Source organism: Schistocerca piceifrons, chromosome 6, assembly GCF_021461385.2.
Source record: "Schistocerca piceifrons isolate TAMUIC-IGC-003096 chromosome 6, iqSchPice1.1, whole genome shotgun sequence".
Taxonomy (NCBI): domain Eukaryota; kingdom Metazoa; phylum Arthropoda; class Insecta; order Orthoptera; family Acrididae; genus Schistocerca; species Schistocerca piceifrons.
The window spans coordinates 585,526,924-585,545,402 of record NC_060143.1 but is presented as its reverse complement, the minus strand read 5'-3'; the positions used below and the strand labels follow the sequence as shown (position 1 = coordinate 585,545,402).

Genomic DNA, 18,479 nt, shown 5'->3' with positions numbered 1-18,479 from the left:
GTTTCAGCTCGTCAAAACATAATTGTTTTGGTCGCAAGAACATTTATAACCTAGTTTTGAAAACCGAACTTCGTTTTCCTTGTAGGTATTGCAGCATATGGATCCCGGTTTCTAGGACGTTTCTTGCTTTAATCTTTCGCCGTGGAACGGATGAGAAAATAAAAAGAATTGCCGTGCGCTGCGTTGTATCCATTTGTTATGAAAATTCGCTCCGTAAAATCGAGCGTGAATATTTTGTGCGGAACGCAAGAATGAGAGCAAGTGTGCTTCTCGGCACGCAACATGGCGGAGGCGTGCGGGCATGACGTCACGGAGCTGGGGGCGCGAGTGGCGCCGCGCGCGGCCGCGGGCAGCTCTAGCCTCATTCGCCCGTCGGCCGCCGCACGGAGAGGTGGGTTGCGGGCAGAGCAGCTGCAGCCAGGGCAGCCGGCACTGTCTGCTCACAGTATAACGCCTTGCTCCATTCTTGCAGCTCCTCTGCGCGGTGCTTCGGTTTTCTCGTTTGTGGAGTGCGACGCTTCTGACAACGGCTGAGGCAGTTTATGAGGATCGTGTAAGAGCCGCAGCATGAATCTACCGGTGCTGTGGCGCTTCGCCACGCTGCTCCTCATGGGATGCAGTCTCGGTGAGTACACAGATTCACGTTTGCTCTCATTGACTGAGCAGTGCTGGAATGCAGCCTTGTTCGATTCCTGACCGACTTTCTGTAATTAGCTAGTAGAGTGCAGGAGATAAATGGGTGGTCACTTTTGACGACATTGTGCTAGCAGTAGCGTGTTGCACCTGTAGAGTTGAGGAACTGGACAAAGTTCAGATGGAAAACAAAAAAAAAAAAATTACTGTTAAGATTCTGCTGAAGCGTCTTTGCTTCCCTTAGCAGAGCGGTAACCTCCATATGGCAGTGCTGGGTACGGAGGCAGTCCGGGTCATCTGTTTTATCGCCACTGTTCTCGGGTGTACTTTTTAGTCCTCCCTCAACAGGGTTTCGATGTAGCTCAACCTTATTGCAGTGAACTACGTAAGAAGTTGCGTCTTGGCATAAAAAATAATGAATTGAAGTGTTCTGGATTTGATACCTAAGACTACACGGTTTTCTGTGGTGTTTAACGTGACTGGAAATGTTGGAAATTGTGTGCGTGCGCACGCCAGTGTGTGTGTGTGTGTGTGTGTGTGTGTGTGTGTTGAGCGAGATGCGAGGCAAGCCATACTAGATGGTAGTCTGGAGAGGGAGTCAAGCGTTAGAGAGCCGCTTCAGGCATGAATTTGGATTATAATTGTAGCGTTACTTTCTCTGTGCTGCATACGTACGGTAATTGAAAGAGAAATGTGGAACATGTTTCATTGTGCTTTTAAATAATATGCGAGGAGTTTTTCGGGAAGGCTGACTTGTCGAAGTAGGGGAGAAAGCAATGCCGTATAACCGTCAGTGGGACCAAATTAGTCAATAGCACTGTGTTATTCAGATTATTACTTAATAAAAGCTTCACTGAGTGCCTTTGTTTTAAATTAGGCAATTTCACGATGTGTATATTTATCTTGTGCCAGAAGAGACGCGAGTGAAGATTGGAGCAATTTTCGGGATCCGCAGATTGACCTGCACGCCTCGCTGTCCCGATTCAGATGTTCTGCGCTCTGCCTAAGCAGCTAACTGTCTGGCGAGTGCTTTTCGGTGATTGTCGTCGAATGTCTACCGTTTACCTAGAGAGCAATCGCGCGCTGCTGTGATATACTGCTGGCAGCCCATTTGGGCTCGGTTGTCGTATTAGGTCTCGCCGGTGTTCGGTAGTAACGGGTAGTCTGCGGCGGCTAGTACGGCAGCTGGGGAGGGAAGTGGGGTGCAATCGAGGGCTGCTTTTTCCGGCGTCGACGGCGCTGCCGGTGAATCAGAGGTGAGACCAGGGCGGCGCTTCGCGGCGCGATCGATGCCGCCGCCCAAGATGCCGGCCGGGCGAAAGTGGACGGAGTGGTTGCCATGGCGACGGCGCGCCGCCCCGGTCCAGCCTGCCTCGGCGAGTCCCGCTGGTCAATAGCGGCCCTGCCGTGGCGTGGCCCGCCCGCGCCGCCTGCCGCTAATTGATTGCAGCAGCTCTGGTTCTGGTGGGGCGGGCCCAGGCCGCTTCCTCCCTCCCGAGGTGGCGGCTGGCCGACAGAGCCCGGTCAGCAACATCTTCTTCTATTGTCTGTTTGGGTTGTAGCGTTCTCGGAACTGAACCTCGACACGGAACGGAGGCCACCATAGATACGTAGAGAGCTACTTGGTCTTTGGAATATCTTGGCCTCTGCATCAACATTCGTGTAACTATCTAGTTGCTGTATGGAGTCAGCGGAACCCCTTTTAGGTACACCCGTGCAAGTGATTTGTGAAATGTGAGAATATGGTATTAAGTACTGTGTCTCACGATGATTGCGCCATCAGGGAAACGTCTGTCGTCATTTACGAAGCCGTGTGTTAAAATTCCGTCCGAACGGGCCTCGCAAGGCCCGAACGGCACCGACCGACCGCCGTCTCGTCCTCTGCCGTCACTGCATGCGGATATGGAGGGACGCGTGGTCAGCACATCGCTCTCCCGGACGTTGTCAGTTTTCGTGACCGGAGCCGCTACTTCTCGATCAAGTAGCTCCTCAATTTGCCTCTCGAGGGCTGAGTGCACCCCGCTTGCCAACAGCGCCCGGGAAACCGGACGGTCACCCATCCGAGTGCCAGCCGAGCTCGACAGCGCTTAACTTCGGTGATCTGACGGGAACCGGTGTTACCACTGCGACAAGACCGTTGACCTTTCCTCTACTGGATGATATTTATTTATTTGAATATGGTAGGGCTGGAGCTAAATGTAGTCCACAAAACTTCTGACCGGCGTTCCGACATGAATATCAAGTCCCGTTACGCCCGCGTGGAGCGTAGTTTAGTCACTTCTGTCGATCACGGTTCTCGGTTCTTTGTTTGTCCAATAAACGAGAAACCTTGATTAGTCTGGTAGAAGTTTCGATAAGAAATCAAACGTTGCTTTCGCAGCCCCAACCCCCACCCCGTTTCCCCGGGTGCCTGTTAATTTTTCATTGTACCTAGAAAGGGCCTGCTTAAATCTTTAAAAATAACTGAAACTACAGCTTCGGAAAAAGGGCTGTCGACGTGTTGCTATACAACCGACTGCCGAGTTGGTCGAAATACGTCGCGTGCTGTTGATGAGAACCTCTGTAGGCACAGCCTCACGTGGAGTCCTGGCGTGGGCCACGCCCGCCAAACGCTGCCTCCCTGACAGCGGGCCCACTGCGTCGCGTGTCGCCGATGTTCAGCTAGTTCAGCAGCAGGGCAGCCATTGCTGTTGACGTGTGTGGCTCCCAGACTGTTACATGCCACACGAGGTCACAGCACTTCCCCAAGCTCGCCATTGAGCGCTGACAGCTGCACAGTAACAACAAAGATGTCAGCAACTTTTTAACGGGCCGTGCTGCGATTCTGCTATTCATTGACTGTACTTGGGTAGTTTTGGGACCAATTTTCAGCTTCCCAACAGAATCAATCCTATAAGGCACGAAATCCTGTCATGTGTCGGAAATGTCATTGAGGGTCAGTCTGAGATATTTAGTCATTTTCTTCTGCTGTTGATAGGTCGGATGTAAACTGACGACAGATATCAAGCAATCCAGCAGCGTCACTAAAACAAAAGTCCAAAAGCTGCTCTATAGTTGTGGCGCGCCGAGCTCGGAGACCCCTGTAGAGTGTTTGCTTTTAGGTTTCGTGATAACATTTTAAGACCCTTAAATCGAAAACGGCCAGTGAGAGTTTGCGCCTATGCAGCGGTAAAGCGCAGAAATCGTACCCGTTTTGCATTTCCATGTAAACGTAGAACCTATATCGCACCTCCAGAAAATGGCGCCGCACCAAAGCCATGGTGGCATCTTTTTGTGACGTCTTTTGTGCCTAAGTTTTTGTGATGACACTAACGTCGACTGACAGATGCAGTTCGAGATGACGAATTATCTGAGACGCTGTAAAACTGACAAGAGGGGTAATAATTTTTCATTGTCCGGCAAACGAACAAAGCGTGGCAGAGCGTCTTGCTGCTCTGTAACTCACCGATATCGAGAAAGCACACGGAGATGAGTGCGGCCGCTGCGTGTTGTTTTTTTCTTTCTGCTTCGTTACCCCTTCCCCCCCCCCTCTCCCCTCCACCCGCTCACATACACACAGAGTTCACACGCTCTCGTAAGGGCTTCCCAGCCAGAACACGGCCGTCGCATTGTTGGTGAGCCTGTCCTTTTTTGCAGTGCTCTACCTGCTACAGGTACGGAGGGGTGAACTTCAGTCTTCGAACAGTTTGAGTCTGAGAATACCCGGCCGGAGTGGCCGAGCGGTTCTAGTCGCCACAGTCTGGAACCGCGCGACCGCTACGGTCGCAGGTTCGAATCCTGCCTCGGGCATGGATGTGTGTGATGTCCTTAGGTTAGGTAGGTTTAAGTAGTTCTAAGTTCTAGGGGACTGATGACCTTAGAAATTAAGTCCCATAGTGCTCAGAGCCATATGAACCATTTTTTTTTTTTTTGTCTGAGAATACGTGGCCACGAGAGATGGACGAGCAGAACGGTAGAGGTGGCGTGTTGTTGACGCGGAGACAGTCCCGTCAGTGGGGGTTTCTGAACCATTTTGTTCTTGTCAGAGGCCACCTCACATACACGCAAACCAGCTTCTTGAAACAGCAAATATGAAATATGAGCGACAAGAGCACACACTAGTATCAGAAGAATATGAGGTTGAGGTTGCAATGATCTGTTAAAAACATTGCCACAAGCACAACGCCGGCCGGCCGAAGTGGCCGAGCGTTTCTAGGCGCTACAGTCGGGACTGATGACCACAGCAGTTAAGTCCCATAGTGTTCAGAGCCATTTTTTAGCACAACGCCAAGACCAATTCAAATTACACAATTTGATGTAATGGAACAGTATCGGCAAAACTGTAGTTTCCCTTAGGGAAATAAATAGCCATATAGCAAACAAGTTGAATCAGACAATGTGACTTCTTCTGCCATAAGACTTGTATAATTCCTACTGTTCATTCTTAAACTTTTTGCACGTCATAATAATATGATTGAGAACTGCTATTTAAAAGATGAGGTTCAAATGGCTCTGAGCACTATGGGACTTAACATCTTAGGTCATCAGTCCCCTAGAACGTAGAACTACTTAAACGTAACTAACCTAAGGACATCACACACACCCTTGCCCGAGGCAGGATTCGAACCTGCGACCGCAGCAGCAGCGCGGCTCCGGACTGGAGCGCCTAGAACCGCTCGGCCACACCGGCCGGTTAAAAGATGAGGAGTCCGTAGATCGTTCTGTGGGGATGTTTCGAATATCAGCCGTGCTCTAGCTCCACCCGTCGCTTTGTTTTACGCCTTTCGTAATGACTGCTTGCAGCATGAGACTTGATCCACACCAAGTGATTTCTTAGTACACAGCCTGGCTTGGCAACCCGTACGTCATCTGAAATATCTATCAGACATTTATAAATTTGATTACATTTGATGCGACAATTCAGTTTTAGCAACGCATTTTCACATATTGCTACAAACATTTATTTGCTTACGACTGCGATATTCCGTATTTTGTTGCTGCCTTTATTGCAAAGAACGCAGATGTACATATGGAAATTTCGTGGAAGGCAGGGCTACTGCATCTTGCCACTTACACTGTACAGCGTTGGGGTGATGGCATCCCTAATGTTTCAATATCGGGTCTAGATAGATGCCCAAGAAACTACTTTTCTTTCATTAAAAATGTCAATGTCGTGTGACTAGGGCCTCCCGTCGAGTAGACCGTTCGCCGGGTGCAGGTCTTTCGATTTGACGGCACGTCGGCGATGGGGATGAAATGATGACGATTAGGACAACACAGCGCGACACCCAGTCCCTGAGGAGCGGAGGAAATCTACGACCCAGCCGGGAACCGAACCCGGGCCCTTAGGATTGACATTCTGTTGCGCTGACCACTTTTTTTTGGTCGTTGTTGATCGTTGTGTTTGGTCGTTGCGGACGTCACATGACATCCGTTCAAGTTCGTTTTGTTGATCCTTCCACTCAGTTTTTTATTACGGGGGCTACCACGCCGGCTCCACTCAGCTACCGGGGGCTGACGTTTCTTTCATTAATGGAGCGGTATATTTTTTTTAGCGGCTGGTGAAAAGGAGCAGTACAGTGACATCAAACGACGTAGCGATGACAACACATCTGGCAAGTACGGCCAACAAGTACGCTGCATGTTCGGCACAAGTGTGCCAGCGATGCGCATGCGTAACGCGTACGTTGCGCATTTCCACCGAAGGTGGCCGATATTTCTGCTGGGCGTGCAGTTTAGCTAATTTAGTGAAAATGTATCGCCTGTGTTGTCAGATTGCGTAAGCCGCTTGTGGCACACTGAAGCGATGTTTTTGCTTTGGTGTTCAGTAATACCACATGGGACGTAACCCAATTTCCACACGGAGCAAACAGAGCGTGCTTGAAAGAAATGTGAACCACGTGCAGTAATGTAGCCACGAATAGTAAGGTTCCAGCGTGCTTCCCATTCCCGTCATCCCAGCCTATTTGTGGGAACAGAACAGAATGAAGCAGAATGCGTCTGAAGACGGTGAGCATCATCCGCGAGTTTACTTGTAAGGAGGATAAAATGAAGCTGGAGCATTCTGTGTCGCTGATTGACAGAACGTGACAGCAACAATTGTAAGAAACCTTAGTCTGTGTTCTGCTGCTGATATATATTTACTGGGAATCTGGTTTTCACACCTTACGCCATCACTGGATAAGAATGGAATGTCACATCCACAGGCATATAACTGATACAGAGTTCGTATAAAGGAATGCGTTGCATTTCCTTTGAAGTTGGAAAGTAAATCGTTACAATTGAAAATGAGTGATGAGTTGTATTTTTATATTATTATCTCACTCTTTCAGCTATACGAAACTGGAACTGTAAGTAACGGAGGGCAAAAAGCAAACTGTGTGACCTTCTATATTGTGCGAAATTTATTAATTTCAAGTATCTGCAACAGTGTCATCTTTCTGATTTTCCCATCAGTGCGCAGAACGGCACTATATACGTCGTATGGGTGATTTTCTGTTGAAAGATGCTGTACAAAGCTTGAAACTGTCTTTCCTCTCCTCCATGTTCTCTCTTATTGCGAGGACCTAACGGCCACAGTATTTGCAATTGATATTATACAGAGCACACTGTGCGAAATGTTTGTTAAATAATTCGTTAGGTGTGTGGATGTAATTTTTAGAAAGCAAGTACGTAGTTGCGAGAATTCAGTTGTTTTGGAAGGCCAGCATAGTATGACTAACGAAGGTATTAGTAATATCTGTATACATCGCACACCGTTTGATCTGTGGGCGCGACATTTACTTATTACCTGACGGTGCCCTAACGAGGCGACAACCGATGCACGAGTTGGCCCGAGTCCAAATAGCGAGCAGCGAAATATGCGACCGATACCTGACGAACACAGCTGCCGACGTACGGTGGAAAGGTAAATAAGAACATTAAATGAAACTGTGTGGCTCCAGAGACTTTTCAGGTCTCAGACATACACAGACTGAAGCGATGAATGAAAATTTTTACCGAGGCCGGGATTCAAAAAAAATGGTTCAGATGGCTCTGAGCACTATGGGACTTAACACCTGAGGTCATCAGTCCCCTAGAACTTAGAACTACTTAAACCTAACTAACCTAAGGACATCAGACACATCCGTGCCCGAGGCAGGATTCGAGCCTGCGACCGTAGCGGTCGCGCGGCTCCTGACTGAAGCGCCTAGGAACGCTCGGCCACTCCGTCCGGCTGCCGGGAATCGAACGCGGGTCTGCTGCCCTGTGGGCATATGCGCCAACCACTACGCCGACCTGGCACAGTGGCTTTGCCCACCAGCGGGACTACCTTAGCACCCCCTCAATCCAAATTCCCATTCGTGCCTCAGCTGTCACTGTTTGAGTGTACGGGAATAGCAAGTGGCGCGAATGGGAATGCATAGAGGAGGAAGGCGTACTAGGTAAGTGCAGTCGTGCAAAGCCACTGTGACATGGGGTGTAGTGGTTAGCATATCTGCCTAGTGAGTAGGCGACGCGGGTGCGAATCCCGGCTTCGGTGCAAGTTTCCTTCCGTCGCTTCACTCTGCGTCTGTCCAGCGTAACAAAGTTAATTCGACTGTAAACGCAGACACCTGCAGGTTAGCAGAGAAAGTTCCGTTTCTATCCCGGCCGTGCTCGGCCACGCACAGTAGGAGGAGTGGGGCGCGCGTGCTGCCGCCTGGCGGCCGCGCGTATCGACTGTCCGGGCCGCTGCCACGCCCTGCCGGCGCCCGGGCAGCCCCATCGATCCGGCCGTCGACGCCGCCCGCCGCGCCCCGCCCGGTCGCAGCTGCCTGCGCCTCTGCGCTCTGCACGCAACTCCCTCCCTCCCTCCCTCCCTCCCTCCCTCCCTCCCTCCACCTGGCGGTGTATACTGTGGCGCTCCCAGCCAGCTCTCGTCGCCGCAGTTCAAATCAGGAAAACTTGGGGAGCCCTAAGTTGAAAGCGTGTGTGTGCTCCGTGCACACACACCCCTCCCCTCCCCCCCCCCCCCCACCGCACTACTGTGTGGTCGAGGCTTTCATTCCCCTATCTCTGTTCCGTTCGCTGATAACACACACGAGAAAATGGATACTCGATGCCTCTCACTACACCACGTACGTCCACAGATGATTATCTGGCAGAGGGTAGGGGTGGTTCAGGGGGGGGGGGGGTGCGAAAGATTCTGAAATGGACATTTTTTCTATAAAGTACACTACTGGCCATTAAAATTCCTTCACCAAGAAGAAATGCAGATGATAACTTGGACAAATATACTGGAACTGACATGTGATAAAATTCTCACGCAATTTGGGTGCATAGATCCTGAGAAATCACTACCCAGAAAAACCACCTCTGGACGTAATAACGGCCTTGATACGCCTGGGCATTGACTCAAACAGATCTTGGATGGCGTGTACAGGTATAGCTGGCCATGCAGCTTCAACACGATACCACAGTTCATCAAGAGTAGTCACTGGCGTTTTGTGACGAGCCAGTTGCTCGGCCACCATTGACCAGACGTTTTCAGTTGGTGAGAGATCTGGATAATGTGCTGGCCATCGCAGCAGTCGAACATTTTCTGTATCAAGAAAGACCAGTACAGTACCTGCAACATGCGGTCGTGCATTATCATGCTGAAATGTAGGGTTTCGCAGGGATCGAATGAAGCGTAGAGCCACGGGTCGTAACACATCTGAAATGTAACGTCCACTGTTCAAAGTGCCGTCAATCCGAACAAGAGATGACCGAGACGTGTAACCAATGGCACCGCGTACCATCACGCCGACTGATACGCCAGTATGGCGATGACGAATACACGCTTCCAATGTGCGTTCACCACGATGTCGCCAAACACGGATGCGACCATCGTGATGCTGTAAACAGAACCTGGATTCATCCGAAAAAATGACGTTTCCCCATTCGTGCACCCAGGTTCGTCGTTGAGTACACCATCGCAGGCGCTCTTGTCTGTGATGCAGCGTCAAGGGTAACCGCAGCCATGGTCTCCTAGCTGATAGTCCATGCAGCTGCAAACGTCGTAGAACTGTGCGTCCAGATGGTTGTTGCCTTGCAAACGTCCCCATCTGTTGACTCAGGGATCGAGACGTGGCTGCACGATCCGTTACAGCCATGCGGATAAGATGGCTGTCATCTCGACTGCTAATGATACGAGGCCGTTGGGATCCAGCACGTCGTTCCGTATTACCTTCCCGAACACACCGATTCCATATTCTGCTAACAGTCATTGGATCTCGACCAACGCGAGCAGCAATGTCGCGATACGATAAACCGCAATCGCGGTAGGCTACAATCCGACCTTTATCAAAGTCGGAAACGTGATGGTACGCATTTCTCCTCCTTACACGAGGCATCACAACAAGGTTTCACCAGGCAACGCCGGTCAACTGCTGTTTGTGTTTGAGAAATCGGTTGGAAACTCTCCTCATGGCTGCACGCTGTAGGTGTCTCGACCGGCGCCAACCTTTTGTGAATGCTCTGAAAAGCTAATCATTTGCATATTAAAGCATCTTCTTCCTGTGGGTTAATTTCGCGTCTGTAGCACGTCATCTTCGGGGTGTAGCGATTTTAACGGCCAGCAGTGTATATGGTCAAGTTCCAGACGTGTCGTGCCACAAGAACGATATTTTGTAGGTGACAGAAAAAACTTATTATATCGATGGTGTACGAGAATTCCCTGTGAGTAAAAACTCTACAAGGTGTAACAAAAAGCTACGGACAGATTGCAGGAAAAGTTCCTCGCATGTAGATGAAGAAATTACGTTACATGAACATGGGCCTGGAAACGCTTTGTTTCCATGTTACAACTTATTTCCTCCAAGTCATTAATCACGGGAAACATACAAGAACAGAATGTCAGAATCGTGGGAAACATGCACCCCTGGTGAGGTCTGGATGCGTTGAGTGCCGTCAGTGTTTTTTTATATCCTTGTTGCCATGCGACGTACGTCGTTGCTTGTTTACAGGCAACATCAGGTGTTCCAGCGATCAGTACAACCGTTACAAGCATACGGGTTATTACGTAACGTTAAAGGCAGGCTTGCATCGTGCAGTGGCAGAGAACACAATGCATAGATGACAGATACCCGTTTGAAGTACGGATTAGCTGACGGCAATGGCGCTCGCGCTAAACGTTCGTACCGGGAGAGATCTCCGGGACGAAAGCGTTCGAAGCCCTCGATCGTCGTCTTAGGGAACACGGGGCGTTTAAGTCTGATACTCGTGATGGACCACATCCTCATTTTAGTGTTGATGTCCGTCGGCTTGTGGGTGACAGATGCGGTGACGGATCGATAGGTAGAGATGGACCAGTTGCCTGGGCTCCACGCTCTCCGGACCTAAATCAACTGGATTTTTATTTGTGGGAGTATTTGAAAGCTATTGTACATGGAACTCCAGTACAAGATGTTCAGAGTCTCGTCGCCCGTGTTATGGAATGCTGTGAAACCATACCCAATACTCCAGGGATACATCAGCGTCTCCGAGATTCGCTACGACGGTGGGTTGATGCATTTATGATTGCCAACGGGGGGCGTGTTGAACATGTCCTGTGACAAAGAGTTGTATGTGCAATGCTGGTGCGTTCTGTTCTTGTGTGTTACCCACGATGAATGAGTTGTAACACGGAAAGAAAGCGTTTACAGACCGATGTTCATATAACCTAATTTCTTCGTCTACATCTGAGGAATGGGTCCCGCAATTTGTGCCATACATTTTTGTTACAACCTCTAAATTTCTCATTCTAGTGGGAAGGAGGGGGGGGGGGAGGGGAAGAGTCTCTTGTTTCCGTCTCTCTCTCTCTCTCTCTCTCTCTCTCTCTCTCTCTCTCTCTCTCTCTCTCTCTCTCCACCCCCACCCCCCCCCTCCCCCCCTTGGACACACCAATGCTACACGTCACAATTTCTGAAAGTTTACTCTCGTCGCTGTTAACGGTACGTGTATAAACCGAAATAATTGGATACTGTCTTGAAAATAGGATATGACGTGGGCATTAACAGACATAAAACCAGGTTGACGTTGAGAGAGTTAGAACGAGTTTTGTTATTTGGGCAAAGGTAAAGAGTATAAAGTGCAGACTTGCAGTAACAAGAAAAACTGGTTCTCTGTGGCAACATGCAGCAAATATATTCGCTCAGATAACAAAGTTGTACGTCAGGAGGAAATTCAGCGGTGTGAAAACATCTTACATTTGGTGATGGCCGTCGAGGCGTGTAGCGATGTTAAAAATAAAAGTTACTGCAAGAGTGCACAAAACAACTTTTGTGTACTATCTAATCAGCCGCAGCACTGAACGAGCAGTCCATTACAGACGACATATTTGATAAATATAAGATTTAGGATGTCTTTTTCCGAAAGTATTTGTTAAGGCTGAATCCTCGTGGGGAAGCGAAGCTCCAAAGAGTACAGATAAGAAGATAACTCAAGGTTCTTAAATGATTTCTTCAGTTCAGGTGGGTAGACGGCACATGTGAATCAGTTTCCACAAATCTCACGACTATGGTACTTCTTTCCATTATGATCGCAAAATGAAACTTTCTACGACTCTACGACTATAAAAACGACTTCCAATTTTGGATAGTCTTGTTAATATAATACTGATGAAACATTTCGTTTAGTAGAAGTGGATGTACTCTTCTGTTTACGTAGCCGTGTTTTTCACTGCCTGCGAGTCGTGAAACTGCGCGGCTGTCATATACTGAAACGACAGTATCCTCGTGCTCGAATACATTTTTAAATTCGGAATCTAACACTTGTGCATTGCCGCTGTCATATTCTTACACCATTCAGATTGACGAGAGACTGGATATAAGATTTGGATCCGTTCACTGACATTCTTCACGACCAGAATTTGGCAGGATTTTGTTCGGTCTTTGATCAGAAACTGACTGTGCGAATTATTACAGATCTGAGACACAGCCCTTTGTATGGATACAAGAATTTGAAGATTTACGTGTGCTGTTGAGCACAAAAAATTTCAAGAAATTCACAGCTGCCGCGTTCCCGTACATGCGGAACGGTATTACTTGGAACTAAGTTTTCTTTATCAATTTCCTACGTTCTCTTTTGTAGCGTGAGTGTGGGTCCCATGTTTACTTAACATTCAAGGAATGGTAGCGCTAAACTGAGATGCACAACTTCACTTTGTACGTATTTATCCAGACTTCCGTTTACAGTGTATGTGAGATTTAACTACAATTTATGCGGTTTTCGAATTTCAACAGAATGTTCGGAGTTTAGTTTTCGAGAGACTGTGCAGGGGTTTGCTTCTTCACTCAGATTGGCGTAAAGTTTGGTGGTAAAGAGTTATACTGCAAATTAAGCTGCTCAGGCCAGAAGGATTTGACATTAGATTTTACACTCATTACGTTAGATTATGTCCATAAAGAACAGAGATAAATCCATATTATCGGAGCAGAACCTTAGAGGTATGTTTCGGCAAACCCTGTGGGAAAGTTGCTGTTCCACCCCTCCTCTCCTCTCCTCCCAACCCCTGTTGTCCAAACGCAGGTGTAGCGCTACGAATACGATCACAGAAGAACAGTAGCAACCGAGACTAAACCTGCCCGGCTCGCCGCGCGATCTAACGCGCTGCTTCGCGAGCGCGAAGGCCAAGTACGCCATAATTACTCTACCACGCAAACATCTGGGGTTACATTCGTCTGGTGTGAGACGTTCCCGGTGGGGGTGGAGGGGGCTGTCCATTGGGAGCCGAACCGCACAATAACCCTGGGTTCGGTGTGGGTCGGCGGTGGGTACGGTGGGTGGATGCCGTGGTCTGTTGTGAACCACTGAGGACGAAGCCTCTCCGTCGTTTCTGAGTCCCCTGTTCAATACACACACACACACAAAATAAACTTGAAAGGATTCTGGGAAAGTGCTGTGAGTTTGACGAAAGACTGCAGCAAAGCATGCACTGATTTGAAACATCCCGCAGATTAAAACTATATGCCGGAGTCGGATTCGAACGTGGAACCATTGACTTCTGCGGGTAAGTGCCCTAACGGCTGCGCTATGACGTACTGCCGGAAGTAAAGCCGTGATGGTGGGTCGCGAATCGTGCTTGGACAGCTCAGTGGGGAAGTAGCTCGCATGCCTGAGAAAGGCAAAGGTCGCGGGTTCGAGTCCCGGTCCGGCACGTGGTTTTTACCTGCCAGAATGTTAAAGCCGCATGTATAGGGTAAATGTGAGAGGAAGACCTGGTCCTGGTGATATTCTGGCACTTTTAAGCCCCCGTGCTCCAGGTAGATGGTGCAACTCTGCTACACGGTTCTGTGCACCTCGTAGGGAGACACCACATGTTGAAGCTCGTGAGGAGGGATTCCCAGTCATTTTCCCTCGCTCCACACCAGGTCGGGTTGCCGAGGCGGAGAGGCGGAGGTGAGGTGGAACTAGTGACGTCGCCCGCAGGCTTGGAAACGCTGCCGCTTGCGGATCAAAGCTCCGCCGGGGCGCTAAGCAGTCGTCTGCAGAGACGAGTGACGTCACGCCCAGTTCACACACACACACACACACACACACACACACACACACACACACACACACGTCGTGGCGGAGACGCGGCGAGGTGCATCCCAGTGCGCAGCTGCTGTTTTCTTTAATTTGAAGTCATCCGATGTGCCTAAAAGAATTGTTCTATGTAGACGAAGCAAGGTTACGTCCGTCTCTGTAGATAGTTTCTCACTAAAAATTTTACTTTTCACGTAAAAAATTGAAAACCACTGTTTTGGAATTCGCGCGTGTTCTCCGCTATGCAGTCCTTCTCATTGGATTATGAGAAAACTGTTCGGTAAAAAAAAAAATCTTTTATGTCCGTTGTTACTAAGATACTTCTGAAATAAGTAAGCCATCGGGCATATTTTGAAAAGCTTCCAGTGAAGAATGTAGTCGCTGGTTAGCTCACGTTTGGTGGGTTTTCAGACATAGGTTAATGCACACGAAATACAGCTAACGTTTCGAAATAGTTTTTGAGTGTTGAAGGAGAGCGATACGTCTTTCCAGTCCCGATTAAATTAGTGATACTTTTTGACGTCAGGTCACGATGACCTGCACTCGATGCTATGGCCGTGCGCTAAGCGGATTTGTAGCTCGCTTTTCTATTCGTACATGATTTAAGAAGTCAGCCACAGTCACTTTTTAAGCTAACATGGCATTCAGAATTATTTTCATTTTAAAACTGGAGGTGGACAACCGCAAATCTAGCGGCATAGTTAGCTATAGATGTATACGTAAATTTTCCTTGTCTCCACTAACAGTCTCATGTACGAAACATTCAACAACTACTTTCGTCCACACATTATGAACAAATGGCGTGTGTTCCAGCGAGCAATGAATGAGAAATGGGATTTTGCCACTGATATGCCGGTAACTGAAGTACTCTCTGTTCTGGATATTTTATGCTTACCTATTTGGGTTTTCTTGATACAGGCAGTGTATTTAAGTTTAAACGCCATTTTTAATAGCTTTGTAACTTTTATTAAGTAATTGCGTATGTTATCTTTGAAAAAATGGCACGTTCTTTTTTTATTTTCCTGGACGAAGAACGTTGAATCTGTGCAGTTACTACGTCGTGCTGCTGAAACACTCTGTTCTCCATTGTTGCTTATTGCAGAAGTACAAACCTTATTTTGAGAAAATACAGGTCAAAGTACATAATGTTTAGTACAGTACAAATCTGCACAAGTAGGAGCAGAGGATATGGAAAAATTTAACACTACTCGTGTTGCGATTACACCATGTACAGTCAGCATTACATTTTCTTCCCGGAATCAATGCGTTTTGCTACACAAAGTTGCAAATCCACAGTTCATTGGTACTTGCTCATAGAAATCCTGTGTTTCGGCTGGGATGAAATGTCACGCGTCAAGTAAGGATTTCTTCTTCGGACTTCTTGCTGGCAGAATTTTATCGGACAATATAGGGAAAACTGTAACGTAATCAAGCGGCAGACGTCTTTCTCGAGTACCTCACAGCTTCTTTGCAGCGATTTGACAAATCCACGGCTGCTGGTTGCTATGGCTTTTCCTTCTTTGTACTGTAGTATGGTTGTCAGATGGAACGTATTGCCAGACTTACTCTATTATTTAGGAAGAGCCTCTGTGCAACTCTCGGTCTACATCCCTTAAATCCTGTGATACCATTTTGCACAGGATGATTGGTTGTCGTTAGTATCGGCAAACGACTCGAATGTCGTTTTCTGCGTGAAAAGATATGTCGCTCCTCTCTGTAAGGGCAAAATGTCTGTGGCACGCTGCGCACGTTAGCCGCGCGGTCTCAGGCGCATGGCCACGGTTCGCGCGGCTTCCCCCGTTGGAAGTTCGAGTTCTGCATCGGGCACGGTTGTGTGTGCTCTCCTTAGCGTAAGTTAGTTTAAGTAGTGTGTAAGCCTAGGGACCAGTGACCTCAGCAGATTGGCCCCTTAGGAACTTACCATCACCACATTCTATCACACGGTAGCAAACTGCCCTACAACGAGTAATTTCCGGTCCACAGCGGTCATAAATGTACGTATGAGCAGATTTTGGAAAACTGTGCAAATATTTTGAACATCTCTCACAAAATCCGTAATATTTTGGCTTATGTTCAAGTGAAAATCATATGAAAAATAGACATTATGGTCCAAACATTCGCGTTTCATTGCTCTTCTCAGTCTGACCTTCACTTTATCTAATGCAATATAGAAACACTTTCGAGACCTGTCAAAGTGGTGGTAAAGTTCGGATACACGTTCAGTCCTTTCGTTACAGCGAATGCGTATATTTCTTTCCTTTTTTTCAACCGTGGCGGATGTACGTAATATTTTCTCCGCTGCCCAACATTTGCGAGCTACAGAAGATCCAGTGCGTCGATATCTCCGTCTGATGAGGACGGCCGCCCCGCGACCCTGCGGCAGCGCCACTTGGGCGTGAACTGCTGGCGTCGCGTCGCGTCGCGCCGTGCGGAAGCCCCGCATTTACCCGTATTGCGCCGGCAGCCAGCCCGCGGCACTTTCTAGGAAACGCAGCGCGAAGCGGCTTCCGCAGCGAACGGCTGGCGGCAACGCTGCTCCGGTGTCACTGCTGCGTACAGGTCAACGTGAGGTGTGTGGCGGTGACTGTACGGGCTGCCCCAGGGCGAACGGTCAACACTCGGCGATGTGACAGAGGAGATCGTGCGAAGCAAAAAACTTAGCAAACGTGCGCTCTCTTCAAGAGCTATGAGCTCTTCTTCGTCTTTGATACTGTGGGACAGATGTCTTCTACTGCAGCCTCTTTGCTTTTTGTATTTTGGAACGAAGTTGTATGGACCAAAACAAAAAAAAGTCTTCATATGCCCTAAAATGAATACCTTAAATACCGAGCGAGGTGGCGCAGTGGTTAGCACACTGGACTCGCATTCGGGAGGACGACGGTTCAATCCCGCGTCCGGCCATCATGATTTAGGTTTTCCGTGATTTCCCTAAATCGCTCCAGGCAAATGCCGGGATGGTTCCTCTGAAAGGGCACGGCCGACTTCCTTCCTCGTCCTTCCCTGATCCGACGAGACCGATGACCTCGCAGTTTGGTCTCTTCCCACAAACAACCCAACAACCCAATACCTTAAATGCTATGAGCACTTGTTCAGTAAAAGTAATCTGTTTGACAGTAGTGGAGATGAACAAGTGCTCATAAATCTCAAGGTATGCATTTTAGGGCCGATGTTTTCTAATCTTTTTTTCCTTGAAGGATCGTTCCTGTCACATCCCTGAGTAGTGAGCATTTGTCCTGCGACACCCTGCATATAGTGTCGCAAAAAGAAGGTTGTATGAGAAGTACGTCATCATTGTGGGAGTAAATGATAAGAAATTCCAGACCAATTGAAACAGACACGTCACAGTAAAGGTTGCCTAAACAGTCGCACAGAGCACAGTATACTCCCTTTGGCAGCAATGCAGGCCTCTGTTCTCGCAGGCGAACGAAATCCTTCAGTACACTGCCCCAAGCATCTTGCACTCTTTGTTGTAGTTCGGCAATAGTTCTTGAAGGTTTTGCAAAAAAAATGGTTCAAATGTCTCTGAGCACTATTGGACTTAACATGTGAGGTCATGAGTCCCCTAGAACTTAGAACTACTTTAACCTAACTAACCTACGGACATCACACACATCCATGCCCGAGGCAGGATTCGAACCTGCGACCGTAGCAGGCTTGCGGTTCCGGACTGAAGCGCCTAGAACCGCTCGGCCACCGCAGCCGGCAAGGCTTTGCAGGACGAGTAGCTTCCTACAGCGCGACGTCTCGTATGTGTTCAGTTGGAGAGAGATGTGGTGGTGTCGCAGCGCAGGGTAGTTGTTGTCCGTCACGGAGAAGGCGTCACGTAGCGACAGCAGTGCCCTGCTGACAAACCACGTTATCGACGTTTCTAAGAAATGGCAGTAGCACGGGGATAACAGCCTGTGCTCTGTAGCCGACACTGCGTACTTTACCCTGAAGAAACACCAAATATGACCACGAGTTGTAACTGCTCGTAATTTTTTCGATAAAAAGAGCGTTTGTTCTTAATAGCTAATTCAGTTTTTAATTACTAAAAATGTTCAAATGTGTGTGAATTCTTAAGGGACCAAACTGCTGAGGTCATCTGTCCTTAGACTTACACACTACTTAAACTAACTTCTGCTAAGAACAACGCACACACCCATGCTCGAGGGAGGGCTCGAACCTCCGGCGGGAGGGACCTCGCAGTCCGTGACATGGCGCCTCAAACCGCGCGGCCACTCCGCACGGTTTCTTTTTACTACTCACACGAATGAAAGACTATACTATTTTGTTTTCTATTTGATGTGTTTCTTTGGGCCAAATTTTATCACAAGAAAATTTATTTCACGCGATCGCTGACAACAGATGATGAATGT

General features: G+C 48.4%; 1 protein-coding gene and 1 pseudogene across 1 annotated transcript in view; one reads left to right on the top strand and one right to left on the bottom strand.

The window, feature by feature from the left end:
- The first annotated feature begins 375 nt into the window (after positions 1–375).
- LOC124802781 (Down syndrome cell adhesion molecule-like protein Dscam2) overlaps positions 376–18,479 on the top strand; it is an 866,453-nt gene continuing 848,349 nt past the window's right edge. The window contains exons 1-2 of the mRNA XM_047263777.1: positions 376–391; positions 473–625. Of these exons, the coding sequence (XP_047119733.1) occupies positions 568–625 (58 nt within the window). The 5' untranslated portion in view covers positions 376–391; positions 473–567. The remainder of the gene's footprint in view (positions 392–472; positions 626–18,479) is intronic.
- LOC124803646 lies at positions 2,658–2,775 on the bottom strand (annotated as a pseudogene).